We start from the raw sequence: 22,295 nt of genomic DNA on the forward strand, positions 1-22,295 counted from the left end.
CAGTATCACAAGAGAGGATTAGATACAGCGGTCAGTATCACAAGAGAGGATTAGATACAGCGGTCAGTATCACAGCAGAGGATTAGATACAGCGGTCAGGATCACAAGAGAGGATTAGATACAGCGGTCAGTATCACAGGAGAGGGTTAGATACAGCGGTCAGTATCACAAGAGAGGATTAGATACAGCGGTCAGTATCACAAGAGAGAATTAGATACAGCGGTCAGTATCACAAGAGAGGGTTAGATACAGCGGTCAGTATCACAGCAGAGGATTAGATACAGCGGTCAGTATCACAAGAGAGGATTAGATACAGCGGTCAGTATCACAGGAGAGGGTTAGATACAGCGGTCAGTATCACAAGAGAGGATTAGATACAGCGGTCAGTATCACAAGAGAGGATTAGATACAGCGGTCAGTATCACAGCAGAGGATTAGATACAGCGGTCAGGATCACAAGAGAGGATTAGATACAGCGGTCAGTATCACAGGAGAGGGTTAGATACAGCGGTCAGTATCACAAGAGAGGATTAGATACAGCCGTCAGTATCACAAGAGAGGATTAGATACAGCAGTCAGTATCACAAGAGAGGATTAGATACAGCAGTCAGTATCACAAGAGAGGATTAGATACAGCAGTCAGGATCACAAGAGAGGATTAGATACAGCAGTCAGTATCACAGGAGAGGATTAGATACAGCGGTCAGTATCACAGAGGATTAGATACAGCGGTCAGTATCACAGGAGAGGGTTAGATACAGCGGTCAGTATCACAGGAGAGGATTAGATACAGCGGTCAGTATCACAAGAGAGGATTAGATACAGCGGTCAGTATCACAAGAGAGGATTAGATACAGCGGTCAGTATCACAGGAGAGGGTTAGATACAGCGGTCAGTATCACAAGAGAGGATTAGATACAGCAGTCACTATCACAAGAGAGGATTAGATACAGCGGTCAGTATCACAGGAGAGGATTAGATACAGCGGTCAGTATCACAAGAGAGGATTAGATACAGTGGTCACTATCACAGGAGAGGATTAGATACAGCGGTCAGTATCACAGGAGAGGATTAGATACAGCGGTCACTATCACAGGAGAGGATTAGATACAGCGGTCAGTATCACAGGAGAGGATTAGATACAGCGGTCAGTATCACAGGAGAGGATTAGATACAGCGGACAGTGTCACAGGAGAGGATTAGATACAGCGGTCAGTATCACAAGAGAGGATTAGATACAGCGGTCACTATCACAGGAGAGGATTAGATACAGCGGTCAGTATCACAGGAGAGGATTAGATACAGCGGTCAGTATCACAAGAGAGGATTAGATACAGCGGTCACTATCACAGGAGAGGATTAGATACAGCGGTCACTATCACAGGAGAGGATTAGATACAGCGGTCAGTATCACAGGAGATGATTAGATACAGCGGTCAGTATCACAAGAGAGGATTAGATACAGCGGTCACTATCACAGGAGAGGATTAGATACAGCAGTCAGGATCACAAGAGAGGATTAGATACAGCGGTCAGTATCACAGGAGAGGATTAGATACAGCGGTCACTATCACAGGAGAGGATTAGATACAGCGGTCAGTATCACAAGAGAGGATTAGATACAGCGGTCACTATCACAGGAGAGGATTAGATACAGCGGTCACTATCACAGGAGAGGATTAGATACAGCGGTCAGTATCACAGGAGAGGATTAGATACAGCGGTCACTATCACAGGAGAGGATTAGATACAGCGGTCAGTATCACAGCAGAGGATTAGATACAGCGGTCACTATCACAGGAGAGGATTAGATACTGCGGTCAGTATCACAGCAGAGGATTAGATACAGCGGTCAGTATCACACCAGAGGATTAGATACAGCGATCAGTGTCACAGCAGAGGATTAGATACAGCGGTCAGTGTCACAGCAGAGGATTAGATACAGCAGTCACTATCACAGGAGAGGATTAGATACAGCGGTCAGTATCACAAGAGAGGATTAGATACAGCGGTCACTATCACAGGAGAGGATTAGATACAGCGGTCAGTATCACAGCAGAGGATTAGATACAGCGGTCAGTATCACAGCAGAGGATTAGATACAGCGGTCACTATCACAGGAGAGTATTAGATACAGCGGTCACTATCACAGGAGAGGATTAGATACAGCGGTCAGTATCACAGGAGAGGATTAGATACAGCGGACAGTGTCACAGGAGAGGGTTAGATACAGCGGTCAGTATCACAGGAGAGGGTTAGATACAGCGGTCAGGATCACAAGAGAGGATTAGATACAGCGGTCAGTGTCACAGCAGAGGATTAGATACAGCGGTCACTATCACAGGAGAGGATTAGATACAGCGGTCAGTATCACATGAGAGGATTAGATACAGCGGACAGTATCACAGGAGAGGATTAGATACTGCGGTCAGTATCACAGGAGAGGATTAGATACAGCGGTCAGTGTCACAGCAGAAGATTAGATACAGCGGTCAGTATCACAAGAGAGGATTAGATACAGCGGACAGTATCACAAGAGAGGATTAGATACAGCGGTCAGTATCACAAGAGAGGATTGTATACAGCGGTCAGTATCACAAGAGAGGATTAGATACAGCGGTCAGTATCACAGCAGAGGATTAGATACAGCGGTCACTATCACAGGAGAGGATTAGATACTGCGGTCAGTAACACAGCAGAGGATTAGATACAGCGGTCAGTATCACACCAGAGGATTAGATACAGCGGTCAGTGTCACAGCAGAGGATTAGATACAGCGGTCAGTATCACAGGAGAGGATTAGATAGAGCGGTCACTATCACAGGAGAGGATTAGATACAGCGGTCAGTATCACAGCAGAGGATTAGATACAGCGGTCAGTATCACAGGAGAGGATTAGATACAGCAGTCACTATCACAGTTGAGTATTAGATACAGCGGTCAGTGTCACAGGAGAGGATTAGATACAGCGGTCAGTATCACAAGATAGGATTAGATACAGCGGTCACTATCACAGGAGAGGATTAGATACAGCAGTCAGTATCACAGGAGAGGATTAGATACAGCGGTCAGTATCACAAGAGAGGATTAGATACAGCGGTCACTATCACAGGAGAGGATTAGATACAGCGGTCACTATCACAGGAGAGGATTAGATACAGCGGTCAGTATCACAGGAGAGGATTAGATACAGCGGTCAGTATCACAAGAGAGGATTAGATACAGCGGTCACTATCACAGGAGAGGATTAGATACAGCAGTCAGGATCACAAGAGAGGATTAGATACAGCGGTCAGTATCACAGGAGAGGATTAGATACAGCGGTCACTATCACAGGAGAGGATTAGATACAGCGGTCAGTATCACAAGAGAGGATTAGATACAGCGGTCACTATCACAGGAGAGGATTAGATACAGCGGTCACTATCACAGGAGAGGATTAGATACAGCGGTCAGTATCACAGGAGAGGATTAGATACAGCGGTCACTATCACAGGAGAGGATTAGATACAGCGGTCAGTATCACAGCAGAGGATTAGATACAGCGGTCACTATCACAGGAGAGGATTAGATACTGCGGTCAGTATCACAGCAGAGGATTAGATACAGCGGTCAGTATCACACCAGAGGATTAGATACAGCGATCAGTGTCACAGCAGAGGATTAGATACAGCGGTCAGTGTCACAGCAGAGGATTAGATACAGCAGTCACTATCACAGGAGAGGATTAGATACAGCGGTCAGTATCACAGCAGAGGATTAGATACAGCGGTCAGTATCACAGCAGAGGATTAGATACAGCGGTCACTATCACAGGAGAGTATTAGATACAGCAGTCACTATCACAGGAGAGGATTAGATACAGCGGTCAGTATCACAGGAGAGGATTAGATACAGCGGACAGTGTCACAGGAGAGGGTTAGATACAGCGGTCAGTATCACAGGAGAGGGTTAGATACAGCGGTCAGGATCACAAGAGAGGATTAGATACAGCGGTCAGTGTCACAGCAGAGGATTAGATACAGCGGTCACTATCACAGGAGAGGATTAGATACAGCGGTCAGTATCACATGAGAGGATTAGATACAGCGGACAGTATCACAGGAGAGGATTAGATACTGCGGTCAGTATCACAGGAGAGGATTAGATACAGCGGTCAGTGTCACAGCAGAAGATTAGATACAGCGGTCAGTATCACAAGAGAGGATTAGATACAGCGGACAGTATCACAAGAGAGGATTAGATACAGCGGTCAGTATCACAAGAGAGGATTGTATACAGCGGTCAGTATCACAAGAGAGGATTAGATACAGCGGTCAGTATCACAGCAGAGGATTAGATACAGCGGTCACTATCACAGGAGAGGATTAGATACTGCGGTCAGTAACACAGCAGAGGATTAGATACAGCGGTCAGTATCACACCAGAGGATTAGATACAGCGGTCAGTGTCACAGCAGAGGATTAGATACAGCGGTCAGTATCACAGGAGAGGATTAGATAGAGCGGTCACTATCACAGGAGAGGATTAGATACAGCAGTCAGTATCACAGCAGAGGATTAGATACAGCGGTCAGTATCACAGGAGAGGATTAGATACAGCAGTCACTATCACAGGAGAGTATTAGATACAGCGGTCAGTATCACAAGAGAAGATTAGATACAGCGGTCAGTATCACAAGAGAGGATTAGATACAGCGGTCAGTATCACAAGAGAGGATTAGATACAGCGGTCACTATCACAGGAGAGGATTAGATACAGCGGACAGTGTCACAAGAGAGGATTAGATACAGCAGTCACTATCACAGGAGAGGATTAGATACAGTGGTCAGTATCACAGCAGAGGATTAGATACAGCGGTCAGGATCACAAGAGAAGATTAGATACAGCGGTCAGTATCACAGGAGAGGATTAGATACAGCGGTCAGTATCACAGCAGAGGATTAGATACAGCGGTCAGTATCACAGCAGAGGATTAGATACAGTGGTCAGTATCACAGCAGAGGATTAGATACAGCGGTCAGTATCACAGGAGAGGATTAGATACAGCAGTCAGGATCACAAGAGAAGATTAGATACAGCGGTCAGTATCACAGGAGAGGATTAGATACAGCGGTCAGTATCACAAGAGGATTAGATACAGCGGACAGTATCACAGGAGAGGATTAAATACTGCGGTCAGTGTCACAGCAGAGGATTAGATACAGCGGACAGTATCACAGGAGAGGATTAGATACAGCGGTCAGTATCACAAGAGAGGATTAGATACAGCGGTCAGTATCACAGCAGAGGATTAGATACAGCGGCCAGTATCACAGCAGAGGATTAGATACAGCGGTCAGTATCACACCAGAGGATTAGATACAGCGGTCAGTGTCACAGCAGAGGATTAGATACATCGGTCAGTATCACAGGAGAGGGTTAGATACAGCGGTCAGTGTCACAGCAGAGGATTAGATACAGCGGTCAGTATCACAAGAGAGGATTAGATACAGCGGTCAGTATCACAGCAGAGGATTAGATACAGCGGTCAGTATCACAGCAGAGGATTAGATACAGCGGTCAGTATCACAGGAGAGGATTAGATACAGCAGTCACTATCACAGGAGAGGATTAGATACAGCGGTCAGTATCACAATAGAGGATTAGATACAGCGGTCAGTATCACAAGAGAGGATTAGATACAGCGGTCAGTATCACAAGAGCGGATTAGATACAGCGGTCAGTATCACAGCAGAGGATTAGATACAGCGGTAAGTTTCACAGGAGAGGATTAGATACAGCGGTCAGTGTCACAGCAGAGGATTAGATACAGCGGTCAGTATCACAAGAGAGGATTAGATACAGCGGTCAGTGTCACAGCAGAGGATTAGATACAGCAGTCAGTATCACAGGAGAGGATTAGATACAGCGGTCAGTGTCACAGCAGAGGATTAGATACAGCGGTCAGTATCACAGGAGAGGATTAGATACAGCAGTCACTATCACAGGAGAGGATTAGATACAGCGGTCAGTATAACAGCAGAGGATTAGATACAGCGGTCAGTATCACAGCAGAGGATTAGATACAGCAGTCAGGATCACAAGAGAGGATTAGATACAGCGGTCAGTGTCACAGCAGAGGATTGGATACAGCGGTCAGTATCACAGCATAGGATTGGATACAGCGGTCAGTATCACAAGAGAGGATTAGATACTGCGGTCAGTATCACAGAGGATTAGATACAGCTGTCAGTATCACAAGAGAGGATTAGATACAGCGGTCAGTATCACAAGAGAGTATTAGATACAGCGGTCAGTATCACAAGAGAGGATTAGATACATCGGTCAGTATCACAAGAGAGGATTAGATACAGCGGTCAGTATCACAAGAGAGGATTAGATACAGCGGTCAGTATCACAAGAGAGGATTAGATACTGCGGTCAGTGTCACAGCAGAGGATTAGATACAGCGGTCAGTATCACAGGAGAGGATTAGATACAACAGTCAGGATCACAAGAGAGGATTAGATACAGCGGTCAGTATCACAGCAGAGGATTAGATACAGCGGTCAGTATCACAGGAGAGGATTAGATACAGCGGTCACTATCACAAGAGAGGATTAGATACAGCGGTCAGTATCACAAGAGAGGATTAGATACAGCGGTCAGTATCACAAGAGAGGATTAGATACAGCGGTCAGTATCACAGCAGAGGATTAGATACTGCGGTCAGTATCACAGGAGAGGATTAGATACAGCGGTCAGTATCACAGCAGAGGATTAGATACAGCGGTCAGTGTCACAGCAGAGGATTAGATACAGCGGTCAGTATCACAAGAGAGGATTAGATACAGCAGTCACTATCACAGGAGAGGATTAGATACAGCGGTCAGTATCACAGCAGAGGGTTAGATACAGCGGTCAGTATCACAGGAGAGGATTAGATACAGCAGTCAGGATCACAAGAGAGGATTAGATACAGCGGTCAGTGTCACAGCAGAGGATTGGATACAGCGGTCAGTATCACAGCAGAGGATTGGATACAGCGGTCAGTATCACAAGAGAGGATTAGATATTACGGTCAGTATCACAGAGGATTAGATACAGCGGTCAGTATCACAAGAGAGGATTAGATGCAGCGGTCAATATCACAAGAGAGGATTAGATACAGCGGTCAGTATCACAAGAGAGGATTAGATACAGCGGTCAATATCACAAGAGAGGATTAGATACAGCGGTCAGTATCACAAGAGAGGATTAGATACAGCGGTCAATATCACAAGAGAGGATTAGATACAGCGGTCAGTATCACAGCAGAGGACTGGATACAGCGGTCAGTATCACAGCAGAGGATTGGATACAGCGGTCAGTATCACAAGAGAGGATTAGATACAGCGGTCAGTATCACAGGAGAGGATTGGATACAGCGGTCAGTATCACATGAGAGGATTAGATACAGCGGACAGTATCACAGGAGAGGATTAGATACTGCGGTCAGTATCACAGGAGAGGATTAGATACAGCGGTCAGTGTCACAGCAGAAGATTAGATACAGCGGTCAGTATCACAAGAGAGGATTAGATACAGCGGACAGTATCACAAGAGAGGATTAGATACAGCGGTCAGTATCACAAGAGAGGATTGGATACAGCGGTCAGTATCACAAGAGAGGATTAGATACAGCGGTCAGTATCACAGCAGAGGATTAGATACAGCGGTCACTATCACAGGAGAGGATTAGATACTGCGGTCAGTATCACACCAGAGGATTAGATACAGCGGTCAGTGTCACAGCAGAGGATTAGATACAGCGGTCAGTATCACACCAGAGGATTAGATAGAGCGGTCACTATCACAGGAGAGGATTAGATACAGCGGTCAGTATCACAGCAGAGGATTAGATACAGCGGTCAGTATCACAGGAGAGGATTAGATACAGCAGTCACTATCACAGGAGAGTATTAGATACAGCGGTCAGTATCACAAGAGAAGATTAGATACAGCGGTCAGTATCACAAGAGAGGATTAGATACAGCGGTCACTATCACAGGAGAGGATTAGATACAGCGGACAGTGTCACAAGAGAGGATTAGATACAGCAGTCACTATCACAGGAGAGGATTAGATACAGTGGTCAGTATCACAGCAGAGGATTAGATACAGCGGTCAGTATCACAGGAGAGGATTAGATACAGCAGTCAGGATCACAAGAGAAGATTAGATACAGCGGTCAGTATCACAGGAAAGGATTAGATACAGCGGTCAGTATCACAAGAGGATTAGATACAGCGGACAGTATCACAGGAGAGGATTAAATACAGCGGTCAGTATCACAGCAGAGGATTAGATACAGCGGTCAGTATCACAAGAGAGGATTAGATACAGCGGTCAGTGTCACAGCAGAGGATTAGATACAGCGGTCAGTATCACAAGAGAGGATTAGATACAGCGGACAGTATCACAGGAGAGGATTAGATACAGCGGTCAGTATCACAAGAGAGGATTAGATACAGCGGTCAGTATCACAGCAGAGGATTAGATACAGCGGTCAGTATCACAGCAGAGGATTAGATACAGCGGTCAGTATCACACCAGAGGATTAGATACAGCGGTCAGTGTCACAGCAGAGGATTAGATACATCGGTCAGTATCACAGGAGAGGGTTAGATACAGCGGTCAGTGTCACAGCAGAGGATTAGATACAGCGGTCAGTATCACAAGAGAGGATTAGATACAGCGGTCAGTATCACAGCAGAGGATTAGATACAGCGGTCAGTATCACAGCAGAGGATTAGATACAGCGGTCAGTATCACAGGAGAGGATTAGATACAGCAGTCACTATCACAGGAGAGGATTAGATACAGCGGTCAGTATCACAATAGAGGATTAGATACAGCGGTCAGTATCACAAGAGAGGATTAGATACAGCGGTCAGTATCACAAGAGAGGATTAGATACAGCGGTCAGTATCACAGCAGAGGATTAGATACAGCGGTAAGTTTCACAGGAGAGGATTAGATACAGCGGTCAGTGTCACAGCAGAGGATTAGATACAGCGGTCAGTGTCACAGCAGATGATTAGATACAGCGGTCAGTATCACAAGAGAGGATTAGATACAGCGGTCAGTGTCACAGCAGAGGATTAGATACAGCGGTCAGTGTCACAGCAGAGGATTAGATACAGCGGTCAGTATCACAGCAGAGGATTAGATACAGCGGTCAGTATCACAGGAGAGGATTAGATACAGCGGTCAGTGTCACAGCAGAGGATTAGATACAGCGGTCAGTATCACAAGAGAGGATTAGATACAGCAGTCACTATCACAGGAGAGGATTAGATACAGCGGTCAGTATCACAATAGAGGATTAGATACAGCGGTCATTATCACAAGAGAGGATTAGATACAGCGGTCAGTATCACAAGAGAGGATTAGATACAGCGGTCAGTATCACAGCAGAGGATTAGATACAGCGGTAAGTTTCACAGGAGAGGATTAGATACAGCGGTCAGTATCACAGCAGAGGATTAGATACAGCGGTAAGTTTCACAGGAGAGGATTAGATACAGCGGTCAGTGTCACAGCAGAGGATTAGATACAGCGGTCAGTATAACAGCAGAGGATTAGATACAGCGGTCAGTATCACAGGAGAGGATTAGATACAGCGGTCAGTGTCACAGCAGAGGATTAGATACAGCGGTCAGTATCACAAGAGAGGATTAGATACAGCAGTCACTATCACAGTAGAGGATTAGATACAGCGGTCAGTATAACAGCAGAGGATTAGATACAGCAGTCAGTATCACAGGAGAGAATTAGATACAGCAGTCAGGATCACAAGAGAGGATTAGATACAGCGGTCAGTGTCACAGCAGAGGATTGGATACAGCGGTCAGTATCACAGCATAGGATTGGATACAGCGGTCAGTATCACAAGAGAGGATTAGATACTGCGGTCAGTATCACAGAGGATTAGATACAGCGGTCAGTATCACAAGAGAGGATTAGATACAGCGGTCAGTATCACAAGAGAGGATTAGATACAGCGGTCAGTATCACAAGAGAGGATTAGATACATCGGTCAGTATCACAAGAGAGGATTAGATACAGCGGTCAGTATCACAGGAGAGGATTAGATACAGCGGTCAGTGTCACAGCAGAGGATTAGATACAGCGGTCAGTATCACAAGAGAGGATTAGATACAGCAGTCACTATCACAGTAGAGGATTAGATACAGCGGTCAGTATAACAGCAGAGGATTAGATACAGCGGTCAGTATCACAGGAGAGAATTAGATACAGCGGTCAGTGTCACAGCAGAGGATTGGATACAGCGGTCAGTATCACAGCATAGGATTGGATACAGCGGTCAGTATCACAAGAGAGGATTAGATACTGCGGTCAGTATCACAGAGGATTAGATACAGCTGTCAGTATCACAAGAGAGGATTAGATACAGCGGTCAGTGTCACAGCAGAGGATTGGATACAGCGGTCAGTATCACAGCATAGGATTGGATACAGCGGTCAGTATCACAAGAGAGGATTAGATACTGCGGTCAGTATCACAGAGGATTAGATACAGCTGTCAGTATCACAAGAGAGGATTAGATACAGCGGTCAGTATCACAAGAGAGGATTAGATACAGCGGTCAGTATCACAAGAGAGGATTAGATACTGCGGTCAGTGTCACAGCAGAGGATTAGATACAGCGGTCAGTATCACAGGAGAGGATTAGATACAGCCGTCAGTATCACAGGAGAGGATTAGAAACAGCGGTCAGTATCACAAGAGAGGATTAGATACAGCGGTCAGTATCACAGCAGAGGATTAGATACAGCAGTCAGGATCACAAGAGAGGATTAGATACAGCAGTCAGGATCACAAGAGAGGATTAGATACAGCAGTCAGGATCACAAGAGAGGATTAGATACAGCGGTCAGTGTCACAGCAGAGGATTAGATACAGCAGTCAGGATCACAAGAGAGGATTAGATACAGCGGTCAGTGTCACAGCAGAGGATTAGATACAGCAGTCAGTATCACAAGAGAGGATTAGATACGGCGGTCAGTATAACAGCAGAGGATTAGATACAGCGGTCAGTGTCACAGCAGAGGATTAGATACAGCGGTCAGTGTCACAGCAGAGGATTAGATACAGCGGTCAGTGTCACAGCAGAGAATTAGATACAGCGGTCAGTATCACAGCAGAGGATTGGATACAGCAGTCAGTATCACAGGAGAGGATTAGATACAGCGGTCAGTATCACAGCAGAGGATTAGATACAGCGGTCAGTATCACAAGAGAGGATTGGATACAGCGGTCAGTATCACAGGAGAGGATTAGATACTGCGGTCAGTGTCACAGGAGAGGAATAGATACAGCGGTCAGTATCACAAGAGAGGATTGGATACAGCGGTCAGTATCACAGGAGAGGATTAGATACTGCGGTCAGTATCACAGCAGAGGATTGGATACAGCGGTCAGTATCACAAGAGAAGATTAGATACTGCGGTCAGTGTCACAGCAGAGGATTAGATACAGCGGTCAGTATCACAGGAGAGGATTAGATACAGCGGTCAGTATCACAAGAGAGGTTTGGTACAGCGGTCAGTATCACAGGAGAGGATTAGATACAGCGGTCAGTATCACAGCAGAGGATTGGATACAGCGGTCAGTATCACAAGAGAGGATTAGATACTGCGGTCAGTGTCACAGGAGAGGATTAGATACAGCGGTCAGGATCACAAGAGAGGATTAGATACAGCGGTCAGTATCACAAGAGAGGATTAGATACAGCGGTCAGTATCACAGGAGAGGATTAGATACAGCGGTCAGTATCACAAGAGAGGATTCGATACAGCGGTCAGTATCACAAGAGAGGATTAGATACAGCGGTCAGTATCACAAGAGAGGATTCGATACAGCGGTCAGTATCACAAGAGAGGATTAGATACAGCGTTCAGTGTCACAGCAGAGGATTAGATACAGCGGTCAGTGTCACAGCAGAGGATTAGATACTGCGGTCAGTATGACAGGAGAGGATTAGATACAGCGGTCAGTGTCACAGGAGAGGATTAGATACAGCGGTCAGTATCACAAGAGAGGATTAGATACAGCGGTCAGTATCACAAGAGAGGATTAGATACAGCGGTCAGTATCACAAGAGATGATTAGATACAGCGGTCAGTATCACAGGAGAGGATTAGATACAGCGGTCAGTATCACAAGAGAGGATTAGATACAGCGGTCAGTATCACAGGAGAGGATTAGATACAGCGGACAGTATCACAGGAGAGGATTAGATACAGCGGTCAGTATCACAGGAGAAGATTAGATACAGCGGACAGTATCACAGGAGAGGATTAGATACAGCGGACAGTATCACAGGAGAGGATTAGATACCGCGGTCAGTATCACAGGAGAAGATTAGATACAGCGGACAGTATCACAGGAGAGGATTAGATACCGCGGTCAGTATCACAGGAGAAGATTAGATACAGCGGACAGTATCACAGGAGAGGATTAGATACCGCGGTCAGTATCACAGGAGAAGATTAGATACAGCGGACAGTATCACAGGAGAGGATTAGATACAGCGGTCAGTATCACAGGAGAGTATTAGATACGGCGGACAGTATCACACGGGGGAGGATTAGATACAGCGGTCAGTATCACACGGGAGAGGATTAGATACAGCGGTCAGTATCACACGGGAGAGGATTTGATACGGCGGTCAGTATCACACGGGAGAGGATTTGATACGGCGGACAGTATCACACGGGAGAGGATTAGATACAGCAGACTGTATCACACGGGAGAGGATTAGATACGGCGGACAGTATCACAGGAGAGGGTTAGATACAGCGGACAGTATCACACGGGAGAGGATTCGATACAGCAGATAGTATCATAGAAAGAGGATTAGATACAGCGGACAGTATCACGTGATAGGATTAGATACAGCGGTCAGTATCACATTGCAGTGCAGACACTTTTTGCTGCACAGCTGCAGATGCACTACAGGTCTCAGCATGCCTGCTGTGTGACAGCTGCTGTGGGGGCACATCGGGGGGTGCTGCTCTCCGGTGGTGACGTCTCTGCTGTCTGATGTATCAGGCTCTCTCGCTCCCCCCCGGCAGCTCTGCCCTGATATCGCCCGAGGGCGCCCGGTATATAGAACATAATGTATGCAGGGAGGGATGATGGGAGTTCTCCTCCCCCGCGCCGCTCACCTCGCACATCACCTGTCATCACCGCCGCACTAATGAAAACCTCAGGACGAGGGCTGGCAAGTGACGAGGGGGAGGAGAATAGAAGTCCAGCTGAGAGTTACATGTTAGAAGGAGCAGAGACCCCAGTAGCACAGAGTATTTCAGGAGAGGAGTGTGAAGCGCTCTATGAAGATCACAGGCTGGCAGCAGCACAGAGTATTTCAGGAGAGGAGTGTGAAGCGCTCTATGAAGATCACAGGCTGGCAGCAGCACAGAGTATTTCAGGAGAGGAGTGTGAAGCGCTCGATGAAGATCACAGGCTGGCAGCAGCACAGAGTATTTCAGGAGAGGAGTGTGTTGATCTTGTGGGAGATCATAGACTGAGCGTTCCATCGTAGAACCGGGGGCTACAGGAGCACAGAGTATTTCAGGAGAGGTGTGAGCTGACCTTGTGGGGAGGTCAGAGACTGAGAGTTACACAGTGGAAGAAGCTGGAACCCCAGCAGCACAGAGTATTTCAGGAGGGGATAGTTTAAATCTTGTGGGAGGTCACAGAATATAGTCACACAGTGTGAGGATCAGCATGCCCAGCAGCACAGAGTATTTCAGAAGTGTCGCCTGATCTTGTGGGAGGTCACAGGCTGACAGCTACGTAGTGGAAGAAGTAGGGACCCAGCAGCACAGAGTATTTCAGGGCAGAAGTGAGTAATCTGGGTCATCGTGGTATGTAATGTTGCTGATACTTTTGCGGTAGTTTGTACGCCCGTCCCAAAATTGTGGGGAATATTCTGCGGTTTTCCTATGATTGTAGTGTAAAATAACGCGATGGTGGTGGTAATGGCGGTGTGTGAATGGGCCTTATCCGCGCTTTGCCCGCTCCGTGCTCTGCCCACTCCTTACCTTGGATGTAATGGTCACTCGGTAATTATTTAGTAAATTATTAGTAACGGGGTGTTTGAGCTGGTAGCGACTCCCCGCGCCGGCCGCGCCTCATCGGATGACCGTAGCTGGCACCAGCACCTCTTCCCTGGCTCGTCGCTCAGCTAGTTAATCATCCCTCCTACATCGCTGCGAGCAGAGAACGAAAGAAGAGTATTGGCAAATAGGATTGACCTTTCACTAGAGGTCTCTCTGTCTTTCCAGAGCCCCACGAGATCTGCCCCGAGGAAAGCTATGCTCTTGTATGGCAAGAAACCCCAGCGGGAGAGACGGCAGAGGTCCGGTGCCCCAGAAACGCCACAGGTAAGAGCGAGGGCTGGCGGAAACGTTCCCACCCGCACAGAACAGTCCAAGGAAAACCTTCAAGTCGGAGTGAAGAACTTCTCAATGACGTCCAGTTGGGATCTTGACATATTTATTTCTGCCCTCAGATCTACTCAGTACTGCTGTATAATGTCCTCCAGGCTGCTTCTATCTAGTAAATGCTTCATATTGATCCAGAGCTGGATTCACAGCTACACTGCTCAGTACTACTGTATAATGTCCTCCAGGCTGCTTCTTTCTACTAAATGTTTCATATCGATCCCTAGCTGGATTCACAGCTACACTACTCAGTACTGCTGTATAATGTCCTCCAGGCTGCTTCTTTCTAGTAAATACTTCATATTGATCACTAGCTGGATTCACAGCTACATTACTCAGTACTGCTGTATAATGTCCTCCAGGCTGCTTCTATCTAGTAAATACTTCATATTGATCCAGAGCTGGATTCACAGCTACACTACTCAGTACTGCTGTATAATGTCCTCCAGGCTGCTTCTTTCTAGTAAATGCTTCATATCGATCCAGAGCTGGATTCACAGCTACACTGCTCAGTACTGCTGTATAATGTCCTCCAGGCTGCTTCTTTCTACTAAATGCTTCATATTAATCCAGAACTGGATTCACAGCTACACTGCTCAGTACTGCTGTATAATGTCCTCCAGGCTGATTCTTTCTACTAAATGTTTCATATCGATCCCTAGCTGGATTCACAGCTACACTGCTCAGTACTGCAGTATAATTTCCTCCACGCTGCTTCTTTCTACTAAATGCTTCATATTGATCCAGAGCTGGATTCACAGCTACACTGCTCAGTACTGCTGTATAATGTCCTCCAGGCTGCTTCTTTCTACTAAATGCTTCATATTGATCCAGAGCTGGATTCACAGCTACACTACTCAGTACTGCTGTATAATGTCCTCCAGGCTGCTTCTTTCTACTAAATGCTTCATATTGATCCCTAGCTAGATTCACAGCTGCACTACTCAGTACTGCTGTATAATGTCTTCCAGGCTGCTTCTTTCTAGTAAATACTTCATATTGATCCAGAGCTGGATTCACAGCTACACTACTCAGTACTGCTGTATAATGTCCTCCACGCTGCTTCTTTCTAATAAATGCTTCATATTGATCCAGAGCTGGATTCACAGCTACACTGCTCAGTACTGCTGTATAATGTCCTCCAGGCTGCTTCTTTCTACTAAATGCTTCATATTGATCCAGAGCTGGATTCACAGCTACACTACTCAGTACTACTGTATAATGTCCTCCACGCTGCTTCTTTCTAATAAATGCTTCATATTGATCCAGAGCTGGATTCACAGCTACACTGCTTAGTACTGCTGTATAATGTCCTCCAGGCTGCTTCTTTCTACTAAATGCTTCATATTGATCCCTAGCTAGATTCACAGCTACACTACTCAGTACTGCTGTATAATGTCCTCCAGGCTGCTTCTTTCTGCTAAATGCTTCATATTGATCCCTAGCTGGATTCACAGCTACACTACTCAGTACTGCTGTATAATGTCCTCCAGGCTGCTGCTTTCTACTAAATGCTTCATATTGATCCCTAGCTGGATTCACAGCTACACTACTCAGTACTGCTGTATAATGTCCTCCAGGCTGCTTTTTTCTAGTAAATGCTTCATATTGATCCAGAGCTGGATTCACAGCTACACTACACAGTACTGCTGTATAATGTCCTCCAGGCTGCTTCTTTCTAGTAAATGCTTCATATTGATCCAGAGCTGGATTCACAGCTACACTACTCAGTACTGCTGTATAATGTCCTCCAGGCTGCTTCTTTCTAGTAAATACTTCATATTGACCCAGTGCTGGATTCACAGCTACACTACTCAGTACTGCTGTATAATGTCCTCCAGGCTGCTTCTTTCTACGAAATGCTGCATATCGATCCAGAGCTGGATTCACAGCTACACTGCTCAGTACTACTGTATAATGTCCTCCAGGCTGCTTCTTTCTACTAAATGTTTCATATTGATCCCTAGCTGGATTCACAGCTACACTACTCAGTACTGCTGTATAATGTCCTCCAGGCTGCTTCTTTCTACTAAATGCTGCATATCGATCCAGAGCTGGACTCACAGCTACACTGCTCAGTACTGCTGTATAATGTCCTCCTGGCTGCTTCTTTCTAGTAAATACTTCATATTGATCACTAGCTGGATTCACAGCTATATTACTCAGTACTGCTGTATAATGTCCTCCAGGCTGCTTCTATCTAGTAAATACTTCATATTGATCCAGAGCTGGATTCACAGCTACACTACTCAGTACTGCTGTATAATGTCCTCCAGGCTGCTTCTTTCTAGTAAATGCTTCATATCGATCCAGAGCTGGATTCACAGCTACACTGCTCAGTACTACTGTATAATGTCCTCCAGGCTGCTTCTTTCTACTAAATGCTGCATATCGATCCAGAGCTGGATTCACAGCTACACTGCTCAGTGCTACTGTATAATGTCCTCCAGGCTGCTTCTTTCTACTAAATGTTTCATATCGATCCCTAGCTGGATTCACAGCTACACTGCTCAGTACTGCAGTATAATTTCCTCCACGCTGCTTCTTTCTACTAAATGCTTCATATTGATCCAGAGCTGGATTCACAGCTACACTGCTCAGTACTGCTGTATAATGTCCTCCACGCTGCTTCTTTCTAATAAATGCTTCATATTGATCCAGAGCTGGATTCACAGCTACACTGCTCAGTACTGCTGTATAATGTCCTCCAGGCTGCTTCTTTCTACTAAATGCTTCATATTAATCCAGAGCTGGATTCACAGCTACACTACTCAGTACTGCTGTATAATGTCCTCCAGGCTGCTTCTTTCTAGTAAATGCTTCATATCGATCCAGAGCTGGATTCACAGCTACACTGCTCAGTACTGCTGTATAATGTCCTCCAGGCTGCTTCTTTCTACTTAATGCTGCATATCGATCCAGAGCTGGATTCACAGCTACACTGCTCAGTACTGCTGTATAATGTCCTCCAGGCTGCTTCTTTCTACTAAATGCTTCATATTGATCCCTAGCTAGATTCACAGCTACACTACTCAGTACTGCTGTATAATGTCCTCCAGGCTGCTTCTTTCTGCTAAATGCTTCATATTGATCCCTAGCTGGATTCACAGCTACACTACTCAGTACTGCTGTATAATGTCCTCCAGGCTGCTGCTTTCTACTAAATGCTTCATATTGATCCCTAGCTGGATTCACAGCTACACTACTCAGTACTGCTGTATAATGTCCTCCAGGCTGCTTTTTTCTAGTAAATGCTTCATATTGATCCAGAGCTGGATTCACAGCTACACTACACAGTACTGCTGTATAATGTCCTCCAGGCTGCTTCTTTCTAGTAAATGCTTCATATTGATCCAGAGCTGGATTCACAGCTACACTGCTCAGTACTGCTGTATAATGTCCTCCAGGCTGCTTCTTTCTAGTAAATGCTTCATATTGATCCAGAGCTGGATTCACAGCTACACTACACAGTACTGCTGTATAATGTCCTCCACGCTGCTTCTTTCTAGTAAATGCTTCATATTGATCCAGAGCTGGATTCACAGCTACACTACACAGTACTGCTGTATAATGTCCTCCAGGCTGCTTCTTTCTAGTAAATGCTTCATATTGATCCAGAGCTGGATTCACAGCTACACTACTCAGTACTGCTGTATAATGTCCTCAAGGCTTCTTCCTTCTAGTAAATACTTCATATCGATCCAGAGCTGGATTCACAGCTACACGGCTGCTAGTGACTCCAGCTCAGCTGCACTATCTACAGGAGCCTGTGGTCATCCGACAATCCTCTACTGCCCGATGATTGGTTCACACTGATGTTCTGTCCCTCCCCTGTGCCAATCACTGCTGCTTACAGCAGAGCTGTGATCAGTGACTCCAGCTCAGCTGCCCTGTGTGGTGGAGTCTGTGGTAGTCTGAAATCTACGTGTTGTCTCATCAAAGTCTCAAATTGCTGGTATTTTCTTTCCCCCCTGCTTTTAACTGCAGCACTGTTCAGTTAGAGCACAGCTGTGATCAGTGACTCCAGCTCAGCTGCATGCTCTATAGGAGTTTGTGGTCGTCTAAAATCTACATTTTGTCTCATGATTGACCCAAACTGCTACTTTGTGTTTTCTTCATGCTTTCAACTGCAGCTCTGCTCTGTTAGGACACAATTACTCCAGCTGAGCAGCATTGTCTGTTAAAGGCTATATTAGTCTTCTATCCACCTTCTGCCTAATGAGGGGCTACTGCCCTTTTCCTTACTCCTTACTTTATACTTCAGCTCTGCTTTTTTTTTTAGACTGTTGTGTACATTTACCAGAATATTGGAGCGGATTCTTTTTAATGGAACACAGAAAGATAGAAAGTTCCTGCTAAGCACCGACAACCACAAGAAGTCAGAGGTTCTCCACTTGCAGCATTTCTTCTCCTGTGTCCCTATGATAACACTTCCTGGCTGTGCACTGGGGGCTTACTTTTATCACAGGGGCACACAGAAGTAACCCTTTAGTGTTCCTTGGTTTTGTACAGTACAGACCAAAAGTTTGGACACACCTTCTCATTTAAAGATTTTTCTGTATTTTCATGACTATGGAAATTGTACATTCACACTGAAGGCATCAAAACTATGAATTAACACATGTGGAATTATATACTTAACAAAAAAGTGTGAAACAACTGAAAATATGTCTTATATTCTAGGTTCTTCACAGTAGCCACCTTTTGCTTTGATGACTGCTTTGCACACTCTTGACATTCTCTTGATGAGCTTCAAGAGGTAGTCACCGGAAATGGTCTTCCAACAATCGTGAAGGAGTTCCCAGAGATGCTTAGCACTTGTTGGCCCTTTTGCCTTCACTCTGCGGTCCAGCTCACCCCAAACCATCTCGATTGGGTTCAGGTCTGGTGACTGTGGAGGCCAGGTCATCTGGCGTAGCCCCCCATCACTCTCCTTCTTGGTCAAATAGCCCTTACACAGCCTGGAGGTGTGTTTGGGGTCATTGTCCTGTTGAAAAATAAATGAGGGTCCAACTAAACACAAACCGGATGGAATAGCATGCCGCTGCAAGATGCTGTGGTAGCCATGCTGGTTCAGTATGCCTTCAATTTTGAATAAATCCCCAACAGTGTCACCAGCAAAGCCCCCCCACACCATCACACCTCCTCCCCCATGCTTCACGGTGGGAACCAGGCATGTAGAGTCCATCCGTTCACCTTTTCTGCGTCGCACAAAGACACGGTGGTTGGAACCAAAGATCTCAAATTTGGACTCATCAGACCAAAGCACAGATTTCCACTGGTCTAATGTCCATTCCTTGTGTTCTTTAGCCCAAACAAGTCTCTTCTGCTTGTTGCCTGTCCTTAGCAGTGGTTTCCTAGCAGCTATTTTACCATGAAGGCCTGCTGCACAGTCTCCTCTTAACAGTTGTTGAAGAGATGTGTCTGCTGCTAGAACTCTGTGTGGCATTGACCTGGTCTCTAATCTGAGCTGCTGTTAACCTGCGATTTCTGAGGCTGGTGACTCGGATAAACTTATCCTCAGAAGCAGAGGTGACTCTTGGTCTTCCTTTCCTGGGGCGGTCCTCATGTGAGCCAGTTTCTTTTCAGCGCTTGATGGTTTTTGCAACTGCACTTGGGGACACTTTCAAAGTTTGCCCAATTTTTCGGACTGACTGACCTTCATTCCTTAAAGTAATGATGGCCACTCGTTTTTCTTTACTTATCTGCTTTTTTCTTGCCATAATACAAATTCTAACAGTCTATTCAGTAGGACTATCAGCTGTGTATCCACCAGACTTCTGCACAACACAACTGATGGTCCCAACCCCATTTATAAGGCAAGAAATCCCACTTATTAAACCTGACAGGGCACACCTGTGACGTGAAAACCATTTCCGGTGATTACCTCTTGAAGCTCATCAAGAGAATGCCAAGAGTGTGCAAAGCAGTCATCAAAGCAAAAGGTGGCTACTTTGAAGAACCTAGAATATAAGACATATTTTCAGTTGTTTCACACTTTTTTGTTAAGTATATAATTCCACATGTGTTAATTCATAGTTTTGATGCCTTCAGTGTGAATGTACAATTTTCATAGTCATGAAAATACAGAAAAATCTTTAAATGAGAAGGTGTGTCCAAACTTTTGGTCTGTACTGTATGTGTGTGTGGAGACAGAATAGGCTTACACCTGAGGACGGAGAGCTCGTCTTGGAGTGGTCTTCACATTTTCTCTTCACCTCTTTTCCAAATTGAAATCTTGCAGTGAAGTGACTGAGCTGACTCCAGCACCGCGTCCAGTGGACAGCAGCAGCCGCCGGTGTGGAGGCAGAGACTGATACTGCACCACGGCCGTGTGTCACTGATCACAGGGGGATGTGCGCAGCTTCTCCAGCTTCTTATTTACTCTCAATCACAAGAAATTTCAGAAGCAATTTGTATCCAGTGTGAACAATCCTGTATGACAGCAGCATCATAAATCAATACTGAACACAGATATAGGAAGCCTTTGTAATATATCTCATCAGAGGAATATTCTTCCTGTTCCAATTAAAAGCAACTTCTCCCCCATCTTTCCCCACCTCCAGTTTTATCTGATTCAAGTGCTGGATTCACAGCTACACTACTCAGTACTGCTGTATAATGTCCACCACGCTGCTTCTTTCTAGTAAATGTTTCATATCGATCCCTAGCTGGATTCACAGCTACACTGCTCAGTACTGCTGTATAATGTCCTCCACGCTGCTTCTTTATAGTAAATATTTCATATTGATCCAGAGCTGGATTCACAGCTACACTGCTCAGTACTGCTGTATAATGTCCTCCAGGCTGCTTCTATCTAGTAAATACTTCATATTGATCCAAAGCTGGATTCACAGCTACACTACTCAGTACTGCTGTATAATGTCCTCCAGGCTGCTTCTTTCTACTAAATGCTTCATATTGATCCAGAGCTGGATTCACAGCTACACTGCTCAGTACTGCTGTATAATTTCCTCCACGCTGCTTCTTTCTAGTAAATGTTTCATATCAATCCAGAGCTGGATTCACAGCTACACTACTCAGTACTGCTGTATAATGTCCTCCAGGCTGCTTCTTTCTACTAAATGCTTCATATTGATCCCTAGCTGGATTCACAGCTACACTACTCAGTACTGCTGTATAATGTCCTCCAGGCTGCTTCTTTCTGATAAATGTTTCATATTGATCCCTAGCTGGATTCACAGCTGCACTGCTTAGTCCTTCTGTATAATCTTTTCCAGACTGTTTCTTTCTAGTAAATGTTTCATATCAATCCAGGGCTGGATTTACATCTACACTGCACAGTACTGCTGTATAATGTCCCCCAGGCTGCTGCTTTTTATATAGTTTTTTTTATCTCAACCCCAGTAGTGGACTCATAGCTACACTGCTCAGTACTCCTGTACAATGTCCTGCAGGCTGCTTCTTTCTAGTAAATATTTTATTTCTAGTCAGAATTGGATTCACAGCTACACTGCTCAGTACTCCTGTATAATAACTTCCAGGCTGTTTCCCTCTAGTAAATGTTTATTAGCTACCCAGAGCTATATTCACACCTGCACTGCTCAGTACTGGTGTGCAAGGCCGTCAGTGCTGCTGCTTTTTAGTAAGTGTTTTATCTCAACCCCAGTACTGAATTCATAGCTACACTGATCAGTACTGCTGTATAATGTCCTCCCGGCTGCTTCTTTCTAGTAAATGTTTTTTTTATCTACCCAGAACTGAATTCACCTCTACACTGCTCAGTACTGTTGTATAATCTACTCTTTCCTGCTTCTGATCATGTGCTGCATAGAT

General features: G+C 45.5%; 1 protein-coding gene across 8 annotated transcripts in view; it reads left to right on the top strand.

The window, feature by feature from the left end:
- ADGRB1 (adhesion G protein-coupled receptor B1) overlaps nt 1-22,295 on the top strand; it is a 911,276-nt gene that overhangs the window by 467,836 nt on the left and 421,145 nt on the right. For all 8 annotated transcript variants that reach the window (XM_073679967.1, XM_073679961.1, XM_073679962.1 and 5 more), the window contains exon 9: nt 14,340-14,438. In XM_073679967.1, coding sequence (XP_073536068.1) covers nt 14,340-14,438 — 99 coding nt within the window. The remainder of the gene's footprint in view (nt 1-14,339; nt 14,439-22,295) is intronic.

This window comes from Phyllobates terribilis, unplaced genomic scaffold (genome assembly GCF_046119375.1).
Source record: "Phyllobates terribilis strain yellow unplaced genomic scaffold, ASM4611937v1 Scaffold_4__5_contigs__length_816908805, whole genome shotgun sequence".
Classification (NCBI taxonomy): Eukaryota; Metazoa; Chordata; class Amphibia; order Anura; family Dendrobatidae; genus Phyllobates; species Phyllobates terribilis.